Below are 17,497 nucleotides of genomic sequence, written 5' to 3'. Positions count from 1 at the left end.
GCCAGGGCGAACGCGGCCGGGTCCGGGGGACACCGAGTCTCCGCGCCGCTTGGGACCCGGCGCGGCTCGCGCCGCAGCGGGAGCGGAGCCGCAGCCCGCCGCCGCCTCCTTCCGCTGGCCCCGCCGCCGGCCATGCATTCTTCCGGCTCCTCTAGCTCCCGCAGCCCCGGCCCGGGCTGGGCCAGCCCGAGGTAACCTCCGGCTCGGCCGACGCAGGCCCCGGAGCGGTGGTGGGGCCGCGCTCTGGGGAGCGCTGGGGCGGCGGGGAAGGGGAGTCGTCGTCGCGTGGCCCCAGGAGGAGGCGGCGGCGCGGCCTGAGGGATGAAGGCGCGGTAGGCCCCGGGGAGGAGGCGGGGGCGCGGGGCATCCGCCCGCCTCCCCGGCCCCGCCCCGGTGACAGGTCCGGCCTCTGAGTCCTCGCCGTCCCTCCGTCCGCAGGCAACCGCGAGGGGAGTAGGGCGCCCGTGCGCTCGCTCGCGCCGCGCCTCGCGCCGCCGCCGCCGCGTCCATGACCGCGACCCCTTGGCCGGGGACACCCGCCGCCGCCGCCGCCGCCCCGCCCCGCGCTCCGGACCTCGGGTCCGCGACTTCGCTCGTCCCCGCGCTCTGCCGCCACTCGCCGTCCGCGCCGGCTGAGGTGAGCCCCGGAGCGCGGGCCGCGCCCGCCGCCCTGACCCCTTCCACATTCGCGGAAACCGCTGCTGGGCCCCACCCTCCCCGAGGCCTCCGTCCTCTCTTTCCCCCGTGCTTCTTCCATCACCCCCTCGCTTCTTCCATCAGCACCCACTGGCCGGAGGGCTCATTCCCTTCATTACTGGCCCCGTTACCTTTTACCTCCGCGGGCTTTTGCTCCCCTCCCCCTATATTCCTGTCCTTTCTCCTTTTTGTCTTATTATTGACCTCCCCCCCGTCCTTTCTGCCCTCACCTTTCATGCTATCTTGCTGGGCCCCGCTCCTTTTATTTCCTGCCCTTTAAAAACAGCAGCAAGGGAAAGGAACCAAGACCCCCAAATTGCATAGGAGAATTTTGAGCTAACTCCTCGCTGGGTGCGCGTGAGACACCTTTTATAGGAATGAATCAATGTGCGGGAATGGTGGCTGTGATGAGCCCTGGGTCTGTGGTGTTCTGCAAATCTGATCCGGAGGTCCCTGGATCGGATGTTTCCCGCGTGTCACCAGTTTGGCACACTGAAGGTGCCTGAGGCAGCGAGTCCATTTTTTTCTTTCTTCCTCCAAGTCCACCTGGACGACTGCCGCCCCATGAGTGGGAACGGTCTTGTTTGCTGCATGTATTGGGACATAAGTCCGGTGCGGTGACCTTGTGCCGCTGCTGCTGCCTCTCCTGCTGTCCCCCTCTGGAGTCTCCCCTGACCGCAGCGCCTCAGACCCTCTGCGCGGGAGGCCACTTCCTGCTAGTGACTGTTTAGGTACTTTGGAATCATGTTTCTATTTTCTTTTTAAGGAATTGTTCCTTTCATCCCAGACAGGCAGGACGGACTCTCAGGTGACAATGGCTGTGACTGTGGAAGAGACTCCCTGGTTGGGCTGGATCTTGGTGAAAGCTCTGATGAGGTTTGCCTTCATGGTGGCCAACAACCTAGTCGCCATTCCTTCCTACATCTGCTATGTGATTATCCTGCAGCCCCTGCGAGTGCTGGACAGTAAGCAGTTCTGGTATATTGAAGGAATCATGTACAAATGGCTCTTAGGAATGGTGGCCTCGTGGGGATGGTATGCTGGATACACAGGTGAGAGTCCACTGGGGTAACTGCGTGCGTGGGAAGATGGGCCATGTTAAGCTTAAATCGGGGGCTGGGACTGCATGTGTGTCACACTTTGGGTTAAGGATGCTGTTATGCTTTGACTGTGGAAAAAATAGGAAACTGTCTGATTGGGTCTTCCCTTCAGGGTCTTCATTAGGAAGCGTGATGGTTTCAGAAGCATAATTTCATAACCACATATGACAAACCCCTTCATGTTTTGAATGCAGTTGATATTCATTTATTAAAATTGGCCTACTGCAGCTCTTAACACAGGAAAAGGAGTGTGTTATTTAAGACTTGAGAGCTTACAAAGAAGAGATATATAAGATACTGAGCCTGCAGTAGTGGGGGATTTCACAAAATGGGGCATCTGTGCTAAGATGGTTTATTCAGTTTATATTCCACTTAGTGTGACATTGTACTGTGTTAATGTTTGAAGCCAGTCCCCCACCCCCCAAAAAAAGCCTTTCTTTTCTGCTATGTCTGTTTCTTTTGCTTTTTAGAACCTGTGTTTTCTCTTGTAAATCTGAGAGTATTAAACTATCTGTTAAAGCTAATTTATCTTCTGAGTGTCTTTACGTAGATTTGTATTGCTCTGTTTAAGTTGCTCTTAGGGAAGTAGTAGTAACACTGCTCTGAGATGGACTTTTATAGAACTCAATGGGAAATAGCGTTGGTTTTCTATTTATAAGGCTTTTGTACTCTGAGAACTTAGGCCTGGGTTGTGAAAATGCTGAATTCTTTATTTTATTCATTGTCCTCTTTTCCTGTAAGGATGAGGATAATGAGAACAGCACTGGGATGTCCAGCCCTTGCCAGATGGGGAGGGTTTTATCTCAGAAACTGGGAGCTGGTTGTTGGGTACCTTGGCAGTCATGCTACAGATGCTGCGCTCAGGAGAGCCTCTAGGTCATGGCTTAGGAGAGTCCGAAGTTCAGGGTGAGCGTCTTGAGTTCTCAGTCTTCTATGCCCAGGCTGGTGCTGCAGTTTTTCCTCTTACCTGAACAGAGCTGCCAGCACCCAGCTTTGTGGAATGCCACAGGCTGGCTTCCCAGGGCCCTCTCTCATTCCAGCAATGTCATTTCTTATTCTGCAAGGACTGAAACCCATGGGATGGTGTGTGCCTTGCTTCTATGTCCTGTGTCTTGTTGAAATTCTAGTGCCCTTTGGGATACTGTAGGTGAGCTGCTTTTTTAGGTTGATTTTTTTTAGGAGCTGGTAGAGGCAGGAATAGCCCCCCCCCCCCCAAAAAAAAAGGAAGTTCTAGCCTGTGGTGCTGGATTCGTCCTGGAGCTGCCCTGCTGCCTTAGCTTTGTGTGGCGTCTTTGTGTTGGCAGTGGCTTGAGTCTCCTCTGTACAGATTCCTTAAGTATGTTTTTAGAAGTGGGCTCTGGAAGTTCATAGTGAAATCATTCAGATGTTGGTGCTGGTGTGTGTAATTTTTACATGTGAGTGGTAACATGTTGAGAAGAGAAAAAATTGGCATTGACCTTGAGGTTGTAAGGAGTTCGGTGGGGTTGCTGGATGTTGTGAATCCTGTGTTTTTCACATGGCTGTGGTGTATCTTTAAGCACATCTTCTTGGAGGGGCCTGTCTCTTCCTTCCTGACTGTACAAGTGTGTGATTTCTTTTGCTACCTGCTTGGAAAGTGGTCTTAGCTTCATCTGCATATTTTAGTCTTTCTGAACCTTCTGCTCTTCTGCAGGCTGTTGCATCTTGACAAATTGATCACTTATCTCCTTTTAAATATTGGCTACTTTAACATATATACTCATATCTTACGTTGTTTTCCCATAGGTACAGTATTTGAGTTAGTGCATCTGGGTGGGGTCTGATCATAAAAGAACACAGTCAAGAGGTCAGAGAAGGGCAGGAATACATTTTGATGGAAACCTCAGGAAGGCTGCGTGAGCAGGTGTGCACATGAAAGAATTTCAGAGTTTGTAGTGACCTTTGTGTTGTGGTATTTCATTTTTTCTCTTTGTGTCAAGGGTAGAGTGGGCTTATCAAAGCAGTTTTTTTTTGTTGTTGTTGTTTCTAATGTGTGAATGTCACAGATGGAAACTTGCCTGCTGCCAAAGGATTCTGCTCAGCAGAGTTAGCATGTTCATGCTTTAGAACAAAAATGGCCAAAAAGTCTGCTGAAAAGCTTATGACAAAGCTGTAAATATTAATTAGGAGACTGAAAATTGAATATTGGGTGTAGAGTATAGTTTTTTCAAGGGACATTTGGTGTGAGACCAGTCAGTTCCTCCGCCCTGCTGTTGAGGATACGTGTGGATAACCTAAGTGACATTGCCCCGTATGGTAGTCACAAGCTACATGTGACTGTGGAGATGGACATGAATGCAAATGACATCAAGTTGAAAATTCAGTTCCTCAGTTATACTAGCCACATTTCTAGGGCTCGAAACGGTGTGGCCAGTGATCACAGCATTGGACAAAGCAGATACACAATGCTTATACCAACACAGAAAGTTCTATTGGCCAAAGCTGATAAAACTAGTATGATTTTCTCCTCTACCCTCCACCCTGTTTTTTTTGTTGTTGTTGTTGTTAAGGAAAAGAACACCTTTCTCTAATTCTAAACAAACTTCCTTTAGAGAGACAGCAAGATTTAGTTTACAAAGTTGTCCCTTTATTTGAGTTAAATTCTATTAAAATAAATCCTTTAAACAAAGGCATGTTTCTTGGATGGCAACTGGCAAGGTCAATAAGCCCAAGAGCTTCAATAAGCTTTCTTGTACTTTGCATTTTCAGAGCCAAAGAACTGTCTTGGAACACAAAAGATGGAAAGGAAATTTGCTGGTCCTTCTGCCTGGTTTTAGCCTAAAAAAAAATTTTTTTTTAATTATTTATTTGAGGGCCTGGTATGGTAACCTAGTGGCTAAAGACCTCGCCTTACAAGCACCAGGATCCCATATGGATACCGGTTCTAATCCTGGTGGCACTGCTTTCCATCCAGCTCCCTGCTTATGGCCTGGGAAAGCAGTCAAGGACAGCCCAAGGCCTTGGGACCCTGCACCTGTGTGGGAAACCCAGAAGAAGCTCTGGGCTCCTGGCTTCGGATTGGCTGAGCTCTAGCCATTAAGGCCACTTGGGAAGTGAACCAGTAAACAAATCTTTACCTCTGTCTCTCATTCTCTGTGTAAATCTTACTTTCCATTGAAAACAAATCTTTAGAAAAATTTACTTATTTGGAAGACAGAACAGCAGGGAACAAGGTAAGAATACATATACATATCTTCCTTCTGGACTCTCAAATGACCCAGCAGGTAGGGCCTGGCCAGGTTGAACCCAGGAGCCAGGAACTCTCTCTGGTCTCTTATGAGCATCAAAAACCCCCAAGCTCTTGGGCCATCTTCCATGACCTTCTGGAAGTAGATCAGCCAGACCTTGAACCAGCATTCCCATATGGGATGCCGGATTTGCAGACTGCTTCACTTGCTGTGCTACAATGCCAGCCCCCATTTCTGATTTGATGTGTTGTCTGGGGAACATATTTTGTGAAGGAACACTCAAAACTGACCTGAGGTGGTGGTGGTTACTGTTAGCACACTTCCTATCATGGGAAGTGCCATAGTGACAGGAAGCCTTACTCTGCTTTGCCCTTGTATTTTAAGAGCAGACAGTAGGAGAACCTCGCCAGAAATCCACACTGGGTGCTTTATTTGCCGCTGGAGCAGATCCCTCCCTCCATCGAAGCGAAGAAGGGCACATTTCAGAGATTTTGTTCAAAACGTTTTAAAATTGGTTTGTCTTGATTTTCATTCATAGATTTCAATAAAATCATTGTCATCCAAGCACATTTTATTAAAGCCCCTTCACATGGAATAATTTTAAAATATCCTCACTAAGTGGAAGCTCCAAAATTTCTATACAAGGAGAGAATCTTACGGACAGAGCCTGGCTGAAAGGTACCCAGGTGCCAAAAACTTGTTGCCAAACTGTTTCTGCTTAGCAAACCCTGTTTTTCTTAGGATATTTACTTGGGGTGGCTGTGGGATAGCTTCCCACTGCCCACATGACAGCTGTCATGGTTGTATGTAGCACTCCACAGTTTTGTTGGCATATAGATTTGTTGTGTAAGAAACATTTTTAGGATTTATATCTGACCTTGAAATTTCAGAGAAAACTTTAAAAGCATGTATTTTATAGCAGTATTTCTTTTCTTTAATTTGTTTAAAAGGCAAGAGACAGAGATAGAACTCTTCTGTCTGTTGATTCACTCCCCAGAACCCCACAACAGGTGGGGTGGACCAGGCCAAACGTGTGAGCTCAATCCAGATCTCCCACATGGTGGCAGGGACCCAGCTCTTTGAATCATCATCTGCTACCTCCTGAGATGTGTATCTCTTGAAGCTGGCCTTGGATGTGGGTTGTAGGTGTTCCATGTGGCATCTTAGCTGCAGAAGCTCACCAATAGAGTATTTTCCAACCTCTGAATCATAACACTGATTTCGTGTGTTAAGATGAACATTTTTGCAAAGTGAAATAAGAGTGGATGTTTAGCCTAGGGCCTAAGCTGTCCGTGTCCTGTGTCAAAGTGCCAGAGTTTGAGTTATAACTCCATTCCCAGTGTCAGCATCTTGCTGATACTCATCCTGCGGGGCAACAGGTGATGACCTACGTAGTTGGACCTATGTAGTTGAGTCTATGTGAATTTAGTTCCGACTTTGACCTGACCCAGTCCTGGCCATTGCAGATATCTGGTGGAATGAACCAGTGAATTGGGTTCTTTGTCTCACAAGTAAGTAAAAAAGTAAGAAATGGAATAGAATTATAGCAAAAACCAGGAGTGTCTATACTAAGTAGTGCTACAAATACATTCCTTTTCCTCTGAGTTCAGTCCACATCTGAAAGGCATTATTTTTGTGGAAAGAATTAAAATTTTGGAGTCAGTAGTCTCAATCCAGCTTTAGCATCTCTGTTCTCCGGTGGAAGTGAGATCCTTACCACCAATGTGCATAGGGCCATTTGTATAACAGTACAAGTTCCTCTACTGCTTGATGCTCACAGAGTGCTCAGTAATTGTTTCTGAAAGAATCCCATCTTTGCTGCTCCCAAATGAAGATCCTTAGCTACCACCCTTCTTGAAGGATCTCAGGATGGTTGCAGTGTGCAGTACAAACCCTGCATAGCTTCATGCTTTACAGGTGCATACATGGATCAGCTCCTGCAGTACCATGTTTGTTTGTTGTTTGAGCTCCTACATTGTGTGGCAGTAGATGCCCTGGAGGTGTTAAGACACGCTTGAGCTGATCCCTGCTGTGAGGAATCCAACACTGACAGTGTAGCATGGCTGAGAGAGGAGAAGCTCCTGAGGGAACATCATGGTAGACTGTGGCAGCCGCGGAATGGGAAGTTTAGGGAAGGGGAGAATTTGAATTCCATTCTTTCATTAGAGAAATAGTTCTCCATGGGTGTGTCATCTGTGTCATCAGGAGTTATAATAGATTTAAGATGAATAATGCGTGAAGTTTGAATTTTGTAACTATGACAATAGCATTAGCTGACATTTTTAAAGATTTATTCACTTTTATTGCAAAGTCAGATATACGGAGAGGAGGAGAGACAGACAGGAAGAGAGCTGCAACGGCCGGTGCTGCGCCAATCCGAAGCGGGCAACCAGGAACCTCTTCTAGGTCTCCCACGCGGGTGCAGGGTCCCAAAGTCTTTGGCCGTCCTCGACTGCTTTCCCAGGCCACAAGCAGGGAGCTGGATGGGAAGTGGAGCTGCTGGGATTAGAACCGGCACCCATATGGGATCCAGCGGCGTTCAAGGCGAGGACTTTAGCCGCTAGGCCACGCTGCTGGGCCCAGCTGACATTTTTTTAAACATAAGCCAAGTGATGTTCTAAGTATTTCATGTTAATGGATTTAAAATTTCAGTTTATCAGTTAGTCATTTGTTGCTCACAGCAATTTTTGGTGCTATTATTATCCACTTTCCTTTTGTTATATTGAAATTGAAACAGATTTCACAGCTGCTTCCCCTTAAGCATTAACTAAATTGATGTTGCCACAAATATATTTCTGTAGTTAAAGAGCCAATATTGATCTTTTGACAGTGTTCTTAGAATGTTTCTTAATTTTTACTGTCCATTTGCCCTTTTGTTTTTGAGGCATGAAATCTCTCTCAGAGCTTTAACATCTCTTTCATAGCTATGGATTTCTGTAAGAGGTTAAAAATTGTTGCTTCAGTGCAAACATTTATAGTACACTAGACATTTTGTAAAATTTCATTTTCTTAATTAGCCACCTCGATGGAGAACAACTCCACTAAAATTTTACTTTTTAAGTGCTTGGAAGCTGATATTCATCAGCGTGGACAGTTACTGTATTGACAGCTGATTTTGACATAAATCCAAAATATTTTTCAGGACAATGTTTTGATTTTTTACAGGGGAAATAATTCACTAAAGGTCATATTATAACCCAGAAATCTAGTGTTATTTCAAAGATAATTTGTAATTGAATAATCTAGTTCTAAAAAACATATATAGGTGTGTATTTATACCTGCACACACTCCCACCTTCGTTGTTATCTAAGAGCCTGGGATAGCATTTGCAGTGTTTGTGTGATTAAGATCTGTGGCTTCAGAGTCCAAACGAGCTGGAGAAAATAATGCCTGCTGTATTGTTTACATCTGCCTGATATCTTTGCATAGTATCGTTTTATTTCCACATTTAAATAACCTTGATTTAGATGTGTCTCTAATGTATAGCATGGAGTTTTAAGTTTTTGCTTTGTCAGTTTGAAAATCTCATTCACCATTCTGTGAATTGAATCCATTTGCACTTATTCATACTTACTATGTTTTGTCATAATTGCTATTATGTTTTACTTTTTCTGTTTTTTTGAAAGACAGGGTGACACAAACAGAAAGAAGCAGAGAGAACAAGCATTCCAATCTGCTGGTTCGCTCCCCAAAGGTGTCAGGCGGAAGCCAAGAACTCCATCCTGGACTCCCACATGGGCGGCCAGGTGCATGTGGAGAGCTCCATGAGATGTGAGATACTGGGATTGCAAGTGGTGGTTTAACATACTGTTATTAATAATCAGAAAAAATTCAAGTTAGCTTCACACATTTCCATAGTAACATTTAATACCAGACGCCATTTGTGCATCTGTAGGTTACCCAAGAAAACAAGTGTTGGCCAAGGGTTCTAGAACTTCTTACACTTTCCTTCAGATATACAGCAGTAAAAAAGTTCTCAAAATGTTGTAATCTCCACATTTTTCCCATGAACCTTTATGAAGAAATTATTAAAGGATGAAATTGAGCCAACCAAAGGATGACTGGGAAAAACTCTGCAAAAGTACTTGGTTGAACTTTACATTCAACTAGCTAAAGAATCAAGACAAAAACAGATGGAGCGAAGCAGAATAAAACAAGACATAAATATTACAGGCTATAATGCCATATAAATACAAATAACATAAATGGAAGGGAAAAAAGGGGGGCATACAATGAATGTACTGATTACCTTGATGAAACAGCTAGCAGTGAAAGGATACTTTAAGGCTTGCAAATTGAGTAGTACCAATGTAAGCATACATGATAACACAGATGGATCAACTACTGTGAATAGATACTGGTGATTCAAATTGGTTATGAGAGGAAAGACCAGGGAAGAGAGAGATTTTTTTACAAGAACTTTGCCTTGGTTCATAGACTATCAGTAAAGACTGATGATACTATACATATTTAACGTTCCTAAATATCAGAACAATTGACCAAAGGAAACAAATTCCACAGTGAGAAAGTTACTAACAGGGACCTCTGCAACACGGACTGGTGCCCACATGGGATCTCGGGGTGTGCAAGGCGAGGACTCTAGACACCAGGCTAATGTGCTGGGCCCGAGTTTTTAATGTATTTTTTCTCCTGGGTTTACTGAAAAGGGTGTGTGTGTTCCGCTTTTACCTTATTGCTTTGTGTGTTTTCCAGGGAAGTTCATGTATGTAGGGCTGCCATGTTCATACCAGAAAGTACAACGCAAGATTCGGCCTCAACTATGCAGTCATAGTTCAAACAACTCTGTCAACTTTTTTTTTTTTTTAATTCTTTTTATTGGAAAGGCAGATATACTGAGAGAAGGAGAAACAGAAAGATCTTCCATGTGTTGGTTCCCTCCCTAAGTGGTCACGATGGCTGGAGCTGAGCCAGTCCGAAGCCAGGAGACACGAGTGTCCTCCAGGTCTCCCACATGGGTGCAGGGTCCCAAGGCTTTGGGCTGTCTTCGACTGCTTTCCCAGGCCACAAGCAGGGAGCTGGATGGGAAGTGGAGCTGCCGGGAATAGAACCGGCGCCCGTATGGGATCCCAGTTCATGCAAGGTGAGGACTTTAGCCACTAGGCTCTTGCACTGGGCCCAGCTGTCACCTTCTGACTTCTAGTTGAGTGTTGTAAAATGAAGACCAGTTTTACTGTTTAATCAATTTTCCCTGAGATGTATCCAAAAACAAGAAGTAGCCTCCAGAATTTCCCTGATTCTTGGACTGCTTACCCATGGCTTGCAGTCGAGACTGCCACTGTGCTTCCACTTGGCTACAGGAAGAAAATGTCAGAATGAATAGGAGAAGCGTGGTAGCTTTGAAGCTTCACTCAGGCACATGAATGGAATGTGACACGAAGACTGCTGTCTAGGGTCCGGTCTGAGGACCCCCCAGTGCCACCCAACTTGTTACAGTATGACTTTATAGATTTGCCATTGCCACTCTAACACTGGGGCTTACTGAGCACAGTCTGCAAACCAGGGACCACACTCAGCAGCTGCTGCATTTGTTTGGCCTTTAAAAACATCAATTGCTAACATTTCAAAATTAGAAAGATTTCATAAAACATGAAAAAAAAATCTGTGTTTCAGCTGCTCTTGAGAAACTAGAAGCTTGGTCATGCTGAGCCTGTGTGCCTACTTGGCTGTGTTTGTTGGAACTGCTGTATGACTGCCCAATGCAGAGGCCTGTGCTCTCCAGCTCACCCAAGATCCCATTTCAAGTTTCACAAAGTTTTTTGTGCAGTTATTAGTGGAGTGCTGCATTCTTAAGAGTGTAACATTAAGTCCACATCATTAGAAAATAGTTGTTTCTCGGGCTAGCATGTGGCATAGCCAATAAGGCCACCCCTAAGACATTGGCATCTTGTATGGGTATTGGTTAAAGTACAGGCTGCTCTACTTCTAATCCAGCTCCCTGGTAACTGCACCTAAGAAAGCAGTGGAAGATGACCCAAGTGTTTATTTATTTGAAAGCACCAGAAAGAGGGAGAGGTCTTCCCTCCACTGTTCACTCGCTAGATGGCCAGCCACAATGCCAGGGCCTTGCCGAAGGCAGGAGCTTATAGCTTCATCCCGGTCACCTGCATGGATACTCAGTGGCACATGGACCTGGGGCCTTGTGTTGCTCTCCCAGGTGCATTAGCAGGGAGCTGGGTGGGAAGTGGAGTAGCTGTGACTTGTACCAGCTCCTGTATGCAATGCTGGTGGTAGGTTTGCCTGCTTCACCATGACATTGGGCCTGTTTTTCTTAAGAGTTAGTGAACCTGATCAGATTTTGCTAGAAGGATACTTTCCTGAACATTTTATTCATTGAACACTAAGAAACCGTATGAACCATTTACATGGTACATATTTTGCTTATGCTGTTAATGATAAATTTGCATTATTTGATACTTTAAAGGGAAAGCATTTGTAATCTACATCAAAATGTTTTTGAATTATAAAAAGACAAACTATGTTAAGTTATAGCTTTAGTGTTAAGTACATACTTCATATTCCATAAAGTCACCATCTTAAAGCATGTAATTCAAGATTTTCTTGATGTATTACCATAATTTTCATATATCACCCTATCTCATTCCAAAATGTTTCATAACTCCTTCAGTAGAAACTATGAACCCATTAACTGTTTACTTTCTATTTCTTCTTCCTCTTAGCCCTGAGCAATCTCTATCTATGTTTAGTCTTTATGGATTTGCTTGGTCTGGACACTTCATCTAAACAGTATCAGTAATATGTGAGCTTTTGTGCCTGGCTTCTCTCACTCAGCATGTTGCTGCATGCATTTTTTTTTAATAAGTTTCATTTCTTCATTCCTTTTTATGGCTGGGTTATGCTCCATTGTATGAATGGGCTACATTTGTTTACATATTCATTAGTTGATGAACATTTGGGTTGGTTCCACTTTTTGGTTATGTGAATAATACTGATATGTTTATTCATGTGCAGTTTTGGTATAAGTGTAAGTTTTCAGTTCTCTTGGCCTCCAGAGTCAAACTGCTGGATCATGTGTTAATTCTGTGTTTAACTTTTGAAGAACTGCCAAGGTGCTTTCCATAATAGTTTCACTGTTGTGTTCTCACCAACAATGTAGGAATGTTCGTTTCTCTACATTTTCATTGATATTTGCCGTTTTTTCTTTATTGTTTCTGTTGTAATTTTATTTATTTGAATGGCGAAGAGAGGGAGGGAGAATGAGAAGAGGAGCTAAGGGAGAGGGAGAAAGGTGGACTTGGCTCCCACTTACTGGTTCACTCAAGTATCCACAGTGGCCCCCAGCAGGGGCTAAAGCTAGGGCCCAAGAGAACCAGGCACATGGATGCACAGGACCCGACTAGGTGAGCATCACATGCTGCATCCTGGGGTTGGCATCAGCAGGACACTGGAACAGGGAGTGAAGCTGGCACTTGAACCCGATACAGGATTTAGGCGTCCAAAGTGACAACTTAACTGCTTGGAAAATGTTTGTCCTGTTGTATTTTTAGTTTTAACCATCTTAGGTGATATGAAGTAGTATCTTAGATGTTTTAGATTTATGTTTCCTTTATGACTATGATCTTTTCATTTATTTATTGACCATCTGTGTATCTTGCCCATTTTAATTGGATCATTTGTCTTTTATTGTTAGAGTTCTTTCTAATCACTGATACTAGGTCATACTTAACTTTTTCACTGATTGTATTTATAGTGTCTTATCTAAGCCGTTTGTAAGTCAAAGTAGTAACATTTATACCTATATCTTCTGTTAAAGAGTTTTAGTTTTTTGTTGTAGTTTGAACATGACTTGATATTCTTATTCATGTAGGTGTTTAAACCCTGAAGTCTTATGTTAATGTTAATAGCTTATGAATTGTGCATGGAAGCTTGATTGATCTGGGAGATGGGCCTACTGGGAGGCCTTTAGGCCAATAAGGGTTTGCTCTCTGAAGGTAATTTTTCACAAGAAGTTTGGTAGTACAAGACAAAAACATACTGCTGTTCTCTCTGTGCCTACTAGGTTTGCCCTGTGAGCCTCCACGTGAAAACAGCCTAGGCATGTGTTCCAGCATCCCCCACCTGCCTCATCCATTATACCCGTGCGAGTTAACTAGTCTTTACTCTGAACCTCCACATCTGTCAGAGTAAACCTTCCTCTTTCATGAGTAGCTTTTCTTAGCTATTTGTTGCAAGACAAGACAGGCTAATACGCTTGCATATTCAGTTCTTAGATCCGTTTTGAGTTGATTTGTTTTTCTATAGAATATGAGGTAAAGGCCCATTCTTCACTCTTTCACATGTAGTTACCCAGTTGACCTAGTGTCATTTGTTGAAAAGACTGCTCTTTCCACACAGAGTGAAATTGGCATGTTTGTTACAGATCAATTGACTGTAAAGGCATGGATTTATTTATGGACTCGGAATTCTATTCCATTGATCTATTCAGGTCTGTGTTTATGCCAGTACCACATTTGTCTTACTTACTATAGTTTTATAGTACATTTTTTATTGTTATGTATACTTTAATTCTTTAAAAACTCGTGATCCTTTTGTAATTTAAAAGTGTTTTGGGGGCCTGGTGTCTTAGCCTAGTAGCTAAATTCTCTCCTTGCATGCACGGGAATCTCATATGGGTTCCAGTTCATGTCCCGGCTGCTCTACTTCCCATCCAGCTCCCTGCTTGTGGCCTGGGAAAGCAGTAGGGGAGGTCCCAAAGCCTTGGGACCCTGCACTAAAAGCCTTGGGACCCTGCACTCAGGTGGGACACATAGAGGAAGTTCCTGGCTCCTGGCTTTTGGCTGGCTTAGCTGCAGCTGTTACAGCTGCTTGGGAAATGAACCAGCAGATGAAAATCTTTCTCTGTCTCTCCTTCTCTCTTTATATCTGCTTTTCCAATAAAAATTTAACAATCTCTTTAAAAAGCTTCGGGTATGTGTTGGGGGAGCAGGCTGGTGTTCGCATTGCAGGTTTAGCTGTTACTTGCGGTGCTGGCAACCCATATGAGCACTGGTTTGACACTCAGCTATTCCACTTCTGATCCAGCTCCCTGCTAATGTACCTGGGAAAACAGGAGAGTGGCCTAAGTTCTTGGATCCCTGCACCTACATGTGGGAGACCCAGGTGAAGCTCTTGGCCCCTGACCTTATCCTGGCCTACCACTGGACATTGTGACCTTTTAGGAATGAATCAGTGGCTGAAAGATCTCTTTCTCTCTGTCTGTCTCACTGTCTCTCTGTGTCACCATTTTTCACCATAACTCTGATTTTCAAATAAACAAACACATCCTAAAGTTTTGTGTTAAAAAGTATTGAATCAGTGCAGTGCTTCTCACAAATTAATATACATAATTGGGTTAAGTGACTCCTCTTTGCATTTTGAGAAAGTGCTTACTAGTTACAAGTTTCATAAAGAGTTCTTTATTGAGAATCCTGTCTTCCTGTTTACTCTCTCCAAAACTCCAGACATTAGTTGTAGTATCTTGTGTGGTTGATTAATCAAATGTGTGTTTGGAGTTAGTGGTATTATTGTTATGTAAAATAATAGGCCAGAGAATATGATTTAGAGTAATTCCTACCAAAAAAAGAATTTTTGGTATGGGTTTTATTCTGATGGATGGTTTGGGGAAATAGTTAAGTTTGATAAGATCTGTGTGTTCAAATTGGAGCTACGACAAGCTTTCTGAAGAGAAGTCGTTATGCACATTTCCTTCTAATATGATGATTTCGTTTTTTTCAAGTTAATTACTGTCCTTGCAGAGAAGAAAGTTAGCTGAAAGCTAAATTCATTTGGTAAAATCAAGCCCAGACTGCATGGATAAGGGTGCCATTTGGAATGGTTGTTGGCAGACTGCTTCACATGAACAGGATACAATTGGTTTTTGTATCTTAGAGACTGAGATGAGCAATTCTTTTAAGTATAATCGTCTTTTTAAAGCCTCAGGTACTGTGTGCAGATGTGTTTTCAGTATACAATAGGTACTGTTACATACATATGTTAATGGTAACATGGTATTTTGGAAAAGCACTTAGACGTTGAATTGGTCTGAGCTTGGATCCTGCCACCCCTAATTTGCTAGTTGTGGGAACTTTGAGCTAGTTGCCTGATTCTCAGACTCAGCTGTATCCTGTGAAAGCAGAGGCTACGGTGTTTACCTCTTCAGAAGCTTGGACATGAAGTGATTAGCCTGGTGTTTGGTACTCTGCAAGTGATTATGGTCTTTATTTTTGCTATGTATGGGAAAGCAGCTCTGCTAGCCCTAGGAAAGAAGCATGTCTAGATGAATACACACTAATGCATGGGAAAGTTTTGGAAGTATGTTTGAAGATATTCAAGCTTAGCGTTGAGTGTATAGTTCAATGGAGTTCTTGCTTTAAATTAATAGAAAAATAATGTAAGCCATAATCTAACTGAAACATTAGCTACTTAAATTGTATGTATATACATTTGGAAATGTTTCAAAGTGATATATATGCTGTTGTCTTCTCATTATTTCAGTCCCCCATCCTAACATGAGGTACTTGAGTGCCTACTCTGTGTAAGACATCATGCTAGTGGCTTGGAGTCCATGGTGACCACACGGCGCAGCTCCTGGGCCTCAGGAGGTGGCATCAGTGCGGGTGACAGTGCGAGTCACAGGTTCAGGGGATCTGAAAGGGAGCAAAGGACTGACCTGGGGACTTGGTGGGACAGCAAGAAATGGCCGCCTTGACCCAGGCCTGAGGCTTCAGGCTGGCCAAGTGAAGTGAGGAGGAGCCGCCGCGTTGGTCTTGTTGAGGGGCAAGGGGAAGGCCAGCTTGGCTGCCGTGCCACACAAGTCGGGGAGGGGCAGAGGTGAGGCCAAATCCTCGGAGGCCTTGGAGTACGGAAAAAGAATTGTGACATTTGTCTTAGGATGAAACTACTGAAGGATTTTAAACAAGAAAATAATGAAATTGGATTCTCCTTTGTAATTCTGTGCTCTGCCTGGTTTGTGCAAATGGAGAGAGACAGACAGACAGACACAGGATCCTCTGGACAGTTCTCACCTTGTCCATAGACACTTTTCCTAGAGGTGATGGCTAAGGAATTGGGAAGAAGTGAAGCAAGTGGAGGGTTTCACAGGCAAGATGGTCGTCAGGATATGCTAGGGATTGACTGAGGCGGATGCAGTGAAGGTGGAGGTGATAGGACGCCCCTGGGGTTTCTGGGCTGACCTGCTGGGTAATTGCTAAGTCCAGAGAAGGGACAAGGCTCAGAGGCAAGATTTTAAGATTGTAGCATAGGATAGATGAGCAACATCTATGTGGAGCCATGAAATAGACATGGATATGCAAACTGGAATTCAGATGGGAAATGTGAGCTGAGAGAGAAATTGGAAACTTGAAATCGTGAGTGAAGAGGCCCAGTACCAAGGCAGCGTTGGGAAGTCATGGAGAAGCCAACAGCACAGACTTAGGAGCGGCAGATAGGGGGACAGTAGCAGGAATGTCCGCCTCAAGAGGGTGGCGTCACAGAAGTGCACACTGTCTTCCGGCAGAGCCGAGTTTCCATCTTTTAAGATGAGAGCCAGTATAGCTTTTGTTGTGTTTGGCAAAAGCAACCTCATTGAGGTGGTAGACTTGGACACTGGATTGTAGAGCGGGATGGAGATGAGTGATGAATGGGAGAGGAAACAATAGAGAATAATGTCCCAGGAGTTTGTTGTGAAAGAACAGGGTATGATTGTTGTAAGAGGCTTATAGCGAAAGAAGGCTCCTTTTAAAATCTGCTTCTTAGTGTTTAAGATAGAACCATCTAGATTCTGACCCATTTAGGGTTGTGCTTTACAAAACTTTGCTAACTAGTGTGTCTGGGTGGGGACTGAATGAGAGAGTGCCTATATCAGTGCTCAGTGCATGGAGATCATTGACATATCTGCGAAGGGCGGAAGCAGGCCCAGAGGTCCAGGGCCTCCACGGTCTGGTCCACTGCAAACTGCCACCAGGGAACGTCGCTCTCCTGCCACCCTAACATTTGCTCGTTTTTGTTCTATTTCCCGGGTGATTTCTCCCTGCCTGTCTGAACCCGAAAAACCCTTCCCCACTTTTGCCCATCATCCAGCCTCTGTGGTCTCCTCTGCCAGACTATTTAGCAGTTCCTCTGTAATCGTGATTCCTGACCTTGGGCTTGAGGTCAGGAATCCCAAGTGCATGCCAGGTGCATCTATGGATTAGGTACCGGTATGCCAGTATGGATTAGGTACCAGTATGCCTGGTAAGCATGTGCTAATGTTTTTCTCATTGTTGTAGCTCCTGTTTCAATTAAGAAGAAATCTTTTAAAAACATTGTAGTGCTTATAGTCATCTTTTTATGAATATTTTTCACTTAACTGCTGAAAGAACTGCAACAGGGGCCTGGCACAGTAGCCTAGTAGCTAAAGTCCTCCTTGCTCATACTGGGATCCCATGTGGGTGCCGGTTCTAATTCTGGCGGTCCTGCTTCCCATCCAGCTCCCTGTT

At 44.4% G+C, this 17,497-nt stretch overlaps 1 protein-coding gene across 2 annotated transcripts in view; it reads left to right on the top strand.

The window, feature by feature from the left end:
- The first annotated feature begins 41 nt into the window (after positions 1 to 41).
- Positions 42 to 17,497, top strand: part of LPGAT1 (lysophosphatidylglycerol acyltransferase 1) — a 72,600-nt gene continuing 55,144 nt past the window's right edge. Inside the window, exons 1-3 of one of the 2 annotated variants that reach the window (XM_058669158.1) lie at positions 42 to 191; positions 439 to 637; positions 1,484 to 1,748. In XM_058669158.1, coding sequence (XP_058525141.1) covers positions 509 to 637; positions 1,484 to 1,748 — 394 coding nt within the window. In that variant the 5' untranslated portion in view covers positions 42 to 191; positions 439 to 508. Of the gene's footprint in view, positions 192 to 438; positions 638 to 1,483; positions 1,749 to 17,497 lie in introns of those variants that run through there. The other variant, XM_058669159.1, reaches the window with a different exon arrangement.

This window comes from Ochotona princeps, chromosome 10 (assembly GCF_030435755.1).
Source record: "Ochotona princeps isolate mOchPri1 chromosome 10, mOchPri1.hap1, whole genome shotgun sequence".
In the NCBI taxonomy this organism is placed as follows: domain Eukaryota; kingdom Metazoa; phylum Chordata; class Mammalia; order Lagomorpha; family Ochotonidae; genus Ochotona; species Ochotona princeps.
The sequence above is the reverse complement of the archived record's forward strand: the minus strand, read 5'-3'. Positions and strand labels throughout refer to the sequence as shown.